This window comes from Condylura cristata, unplaced genomic scaffold, assembly GCF_000260355.1.
Source record: "Condylura cristata isolate star-nosed mole 26May11 unplaced genomic scaffold, ConCri1.0 scaffold00043, whole genome shotgun sequence".
Lineage (NCBI taxonomy): Eukaryota > Metazoa > Chordata > Mammalia > Eulipotyphla > Talpidae > Condylura > Condylura cristata.
Window position 1 is genome coordinate 4951412 of NW_004567144.1, and position 6264 is coordinate 4957675.

The following is a 6264-nucleotide window of genomic DNA, read 5'->3' on the forward strand; positions in this document are numbered from 1 at the left end:
TCCCTTTCAAGTTTTTAAAATACTTGGCACATTTAGCATATGCTGAAATGATAACAGACTAAATTCACATTAAAGGGGCTAAAGGTTTTTGTACTGGATGAACAAAACCGTTGTCCTCTTTTGTCAGAATCAGTCCTACCTTTGCTGATGCCTACTCAAATATGGGAAACACTCTAAAAGAGATGCAGGATGTTCAGGGAGCCTTGCAGTGTTACACTCGTGCCATTCAGATTAACCCTGCATTTGCAGATGCCCACAGCAATCTGGCTTCTATTCACAAGGTACTGCTGTTTTTATAACAAATGAATCTTAGCACCTAATGTTTAATTTAGGAAGCTTTTACCATCCCATTTTATTTATTTCTAGGATTCAGGGAATATTCCAGAAGCAATAGCTTCTTACCGCACTGCTCTGAAACTTAAACCTGACTTTCCTGATGCTTATTGTAACTTGGCACATTGCCTACAGGTAAAGAATAACAGGCCAGTGATTGGCTTTCAGTTGTCACTTTTTAAATTGCTATGTGTCTTAATAATTTAAGCCTGATTTTGGACAGTTTTTTTTAAAAATCATTACCTGACATACAATTTTTAAAGATTTATTTATGCATAGATAAACTTGGGTATAGGCCAGAGGTGCAGGGGTATGGGGTTGTGAGAGGCTTTACCAGAGACAGTGGGGAGCAGAACAGACAGATCGACTGAAATACACTGCTGAGGGGAGCAGTGTGAGAGACAGGAGAGGTCTACTGTGCCATATGTTGGGTCAGCTCCCTGGCTGGGGATTGAACTTGGGACACATCCATGATAGTGCTGAGACTTAAACCTCTGCAACACCAGGGAGGCCCCTATCTGACAGAGACACAGAATGTTAAATTCTGGAATAAAATTTTATGAATAACGTTTTTTTGCTGCCTCTAGATTGTCTGTGATTGGACAGATTATGATGAGCGAATGAAGAAGTTGGTCAGTATTGTGGCTGACCAATTAGAGAAGAATAGGCTGCCTTCTGTGCATCCACATCATAGTATGCTATACCCTCTTTCTCATGGCTTCAGGAAGGCTATTGCTGAGAGGCATGGGAACCTCTGCTTGGATAAGGTGTGATCGTTTTGTTCTTTTTTTATTGTTGTTGTAAAACTGATAAAGAAAATGACTTGAATCAAATGAGTAGTTTAATGAATTATCATAAGGTGAACAACACCCATGTTGAGCATTGAAACTTATACGCCGTTCTGGGTGCTTTTTCTGTTGTTAGAGCTTGATCTTGATTATAACCCCCCCCCTCCATCCTATGAAATGTAAGTCTAAAATACACTGATTATATTACCCTTTAATTTGAAAACCATGATATGGCATAATAAAGCATTTGGTGTTTTATACTCACCTTTATGAATTAAGAGTACTGATTTGAGAATTTGGTGGGAATTTGCTTGGCAGAGTAGATTGGAGTGCTACATGGAAAGAATTATTTTAAAAATACTTTCCTAAAGAATTTACTGTAATGCAGGGTTTGTCATGCTCTGTCCACACTGTGTCCTTCCTACAAATTTTTCTACAAATTTTTTATATGCTCAGGCTTTTCATAGACTTCAGGAACAAGTCAAAATATGAAGCATATAAACTGCTAAGGTTTTGTTGAACTGACATATGAATTAAATGAAGTATTCTGGGCAAACCATTCCCAACAGGTGTGAAGTACAGGTTTGGTGGTGTGTTTTTAGTCACTTTTCTTGGAGGAAAATTTATTGATTTAATGTTACTAATGAGCACTACATTCCATTGGTAGATTAATGTTCTTCACAAACCACCATATGAACATCCGAAAGACTTGAAGCTCAGTGATGGTCGATTGCGTGTAGGATATGTGAGTTCTGACTTTGGAAATCATCCTACTTCACACCTCATGCAGTCTATTCCAGGCATGCACAATCCCGATAAATTTGAGGTAAGAATGGGATTTGCAGATTCACTATTTTTGTTACAACAAATTAATCCACAGTAGTGACTTTACTCATCAGTTGTTAAGGCTCCAGTGTCTTTTAGAAAGATTTAAGCCAAGGTTATTAAATATTCAATGTGCTACCTTTCAGGTATTCTGTTATGCTCTGAGCCCAGATGATGGCACAAACTTCCGAGTGAAGGTGATGGCAGAAGCCAATCATTTCATTGATCTTTCTCAGGTAGGTTAACTATTAAATTACTAGCTTTTAATGTTGAGCAAATGGTGAACAAACTGTTGGCTTATTAGCTTGTATTTTTCATGATATCAGATACTGAATATTGAACATCAGATACTGCATATTGGCAATTGCATTCTTAACTTCCTTGCTCATTTACATTTAAAACACATCTAAAACCTTGGTTATAGTGAGGTTGCAAATGAATATTTGTGTTTGGGCATAAAACTTTTGTTGGAGATTGAATCAGTATATATTTGATATAACCTGAATAAGTTCAACAAGATAATGGCTTAGTAGAAAAATGAATAGGTCATTTGAAGGAATAAAAAATCTGATATGCCTTTTTTTCTTTTTTAAAAAAGATTTATTTATGCATACTGAACTGGAGTACAAGCCAGAGGTGCAGGGGTGGTGAGAGAATTCACCAGAGACAGAGTGGGGAGCAGATTAGGCAGATTGATGAAGTACACTGCTGAGGGGCGCAGCGGGTATGACAGGAGAGGTCTGTGCTATGTGGGGTCACCTCCCTGGCCAGGGCTGGGGATCTAACTCGCTCGGACAAGGCTGCAGCCGGCTTCCCAGCACTGTGTCTTAATCCGTTGCGCTACCAGGGAGGGCCCTGGTACAGCTAGTTTTATGTGCCTTTGCTTATTGGTTATCTTTATTTCTAAACTTGTATTGCTGTTTCCTTTAGGAACATGCAAGTTTCATAATAAATTTAAGCTTGAAACCTGTGATAAATGTGAGATTTAGAAATTCTTTAGGCCTATTTTTTTTTAAAGATTTATTTATTCATATGGAACTGGGGTACAGGCCAGAGATGCGGAGGGTGAGAGGATTCACCAGAGACAGAGTGGGGAGCAGAACAGGCAGATCGACGAAGTACACTGCTGAGGGGAGCAGCGGGCGGGTCAGGAGAGGTCTGCCACGCCATGTGGTCACCTCCGGGGCAGGCGGGAATTGAACTCATGCAGAAGTGGCTTAAGCTTCTTAGTGCAGTGCTTTAGCCAGCTGTGCCATGAGGGAGGGCCCTCTTTAGGCCTATTTTAATGGCACGTAACCGTATTTTTACCCTCCTTTAATGTAATTCTTGCATCTGGGAATCTGAATTCTGTTTAATGCCTTTAAAACTAACTGAATTAGTCTGAAGTTACACATAGTGAATTCTTAACGTTTTTATTCCATAGATACCATGCAATGGGAAAGCAGCTGATCGCATCCATCAGGATGGAATACATATCCTTGTAAATATGAATGGTTATACCAAGGGTGCGCGAAACGAACTATTTGCTCTCAGGCCAGCTCCTATTCAGGTAAAAGAATTAATAATGATAATTGCTCACAGTATATTGGGATAAAAAGATACTGGTACATTCTACTTTGATTACCTGGCATTTAAAATAGTAGTGCATATACATTTGACTTAGGGAAAATAAGTGTAGTTTTTGAAATGCATGGGGCTAAGAATTTTCAGTGTGGAACATAATTGCCTATATGTATATGGAGATGAGAATTCATAGTTGGATATAAACATTTGTTTTGTCTGTAAACTAGTATAGCATTTAAGCACTTCAAAAGTGATTGTAAAATAGTACATAATTGCTCTTGGCTACAGAAGTCCTACCTCCTTGTTTGTTTACTTACTTATTTGGAAACTTTGGATGAAGGTTATTGGTTTGTTTTTTGGTTTTGTTTTGTTTTTTTTTTTTTAAAGGCAATGTGGCTGGGATACCCTGGGACTAGTGGTGCACTTTTCATGGATTATATCATTACTGATCAGGAAACTTCACCAGCTGAGGTTGCTGAGCAATATTCTGAGAAACTGGCTTATATGCCTCATACTTTCTTTATTGGTGATCATGCTAATATGTTTCCTCACCTGAAGGTAGGTATAAAAACAGTGTTATGCGGGAATTATAAAGAACTGTAGACATTTATTTCTTTACTGTTGTTCCTATGCCTCCTGAAAGACATGTCCTAATGTTTTTTTTTTTCATTAGAAAAAAGCAGTCATCGATTTTAAGTCCAATGGACATATTTACGACAATCGAATTGTTCTGAATGGTATCGACCTCAAAGCATTTCTTGATAGTCTACCTGATGTGAAAATTGTCAAGGTAAGCACCTGTCAATATTGTGATTGAAATAAAATTATTTGCATTTAGAATCTTATCCCTAGTGATGCTTTTTGTGTCTTTTTTTCCTCAGATGAAATGTCCTGATGGAGGAGACAATGCAGACAGTAGTAATACTGCTCTTAATATGCCTGTCATTCCTATGAATACTATTGCAGAAGCAATTATTGAGATGATTAACAGAGGACAAATTCAGATAACAATTAATGGATTCAGTATTAGCAATGGACTGGCAACTACCCAGGTGAGAAAAGAATAGTAGGCCATAATATGTACCAGTATCCATGCATTTATCTCCTGATAACTCTAGGAGGAAAGCACCATTAGTAGAAATTTGCATCTTAAATCTAAGGTTTTTCTATTATAAAAGTCTCCTGGCTTTAGCCAGTGGTTTACTTTATAAGATTCTACTTTGTTTATAATCTTGTTAATCCCTGTTTGTTGCTTTGCTTTTGTCAGTGGTGCATTATCTGTATGTATCATAGTTTTTTGCTGTGTAATTCAAATCCTTTTCCTAGTTAAATTTTACTCATCTTTTAAGATTCTCAGTTTCAGACTCTACCTCTAGGAATTCCTGTCTTTAAGCCTCTCTCACCCCCACACCCTTCCTTGCTTCATCGATTCCCGTTCTTTTCTGTTTCTCTCATATTTAGGACATACTTTTATTTCTAGCCACAACACTATAATGGGTTTGTAGCCTTCCTCGAACTAAATTGTTCTAGGATTTATTTCTTAGCTATAGTAGTATATATATCACTTGGATTTGTACATACTTGGGAATAAGTGAATATATAACTGTCAAAAGGTTGTACACAAGACAAGGATTTCTGACCTCTTAGAAGTGAAATGTTAGTGGCATAATAAAAAAAGTTTCTATCAACGGTGGTCAAAATGATCTCTGCTTTCACAGGCAGCCTCCTCCTATTCAGGTAAAGAAATTAAATATTTGCTCTCAGTTTGTATTAGACAGGAGTCTGTTTTCTCCCTCTAGTTGTAGATTTTACCCTGTCCTCTGAATGTGGTTGAACATTCTTAGTCCACCAAAATAACCTACCAATCTTTTACCACATAGGAACAGTCTACTTTCAGGGAGCAGGGAGAGATTTGCACCTGTCATTTTAAATGGTAGGGCAGCTCTACTTGTCTTAAGGAGAAGCAAGTATAGTTCCTGAAAGGCACAGGGACAAATAATCTTGTGTAGAACACAATGCCCATATATGTGAAATGCCCCCTACATATCTGGAATAATTGCATAGAATTGTATGCAGTACTCAGATGTGTGGGGGATTGTAAGAAAAGACTATCATTGTGTACACAAAAGCCCAGAGATAGTGAATACTATTGAGAGGGAGAGAGCATTTTAGTGTAGAGATCATTGGGAGTGATTATTTAAGTTTAACTTTGAAGTGAATATCCTTTAGAAAAGACATTTCAATCATCGAAAGAGTGAGCAAAAACGATGTTGGATTAATAGGATATTTAAAGAGAATTCTGGATAGAGTGAGTTTCACAGATCAGTCTCCTACCCCCCACCATTAAGATAATGCTCTAAATTTTTTACTTCTTTTAAGATACCACAAATATTTTGTAATAGTACTTTGATATGACTTGTAATTGTTACATCATTTTTGCATTTTTAAAAAAGATTTATTTGTGCATACAGAACTGGGGTACAGGCCAGAGGTGCAGGGGCGGTGAGAGGCTTCACCAGAGACAGAGTAGGGAGCAGAACAGGTCCACTGATGAAGCACACTACTAAGGGGAGCAGCAGGTGGGTCAGGAGAGGTCTACCGCACCATGTGGATCACCTCTGGGCAGGCGGGGATCAAACTCATACTGAGGTGGCTTTAATTTCTTAGTGTTGTGCTTTAACCCGCTGTGCCACCAGGGAGGGCCCCATTTTTGCATTTTTTAAAAAGACAACTGTGGATAGAACTTTTTTTTTTT

General features: G+C 38.0%; 1 protein-coding gene across 2 annotated transcripts in view; it reads left to right on the forward strand.

Annotated features, from left to right (window-relative positions):
- The window catches only part of OGT (O-linked N-acetylglucosamine (GlcNAc) transferase), a 49669-nt gene that overhangs the window by 22469 nt on the left and 20936 nt on the right, over nucleotides 1–6264 (forward strand). For both annotated transcript variants that reach the window (XM_004694481.2, XM_004694482.2), the window contains exons 10-18: nucleotides 128–281; nucleotides 367–468; nucleotides 921–1100; nucleotides 1789–1947; nucleotides 2093–2182; nucleotides 3370–3495; nucleotides 3897–4067; nucleotides 4183–4299; nucleotides 4391–4561. In XM_004694481.2, the coding sequence (XP_004694538.1) occupies nucleotides 128–281; nucleotides 367–468; nucleotides 921–1100; nucleotides 1789–1947; nucleotides 2093–2182; nucleotides 3370–3495; nucleotides 3897–4067; nucleotides 4183–4299; nucleotides 4391–4561 (1270 nt within the window). The remainder of the gene's footprint in view (nucleotides 1–127; nucleotides 282–366; nucleotides 469–920; nucleotides 1101–1788; nucleotides 1948–2092; nucleotides 2183–3369; nucleotides 3496–3896; nucleotides 4068–4182; nucleotides 4300–4390; nucleotides 4562–6264) is intronic.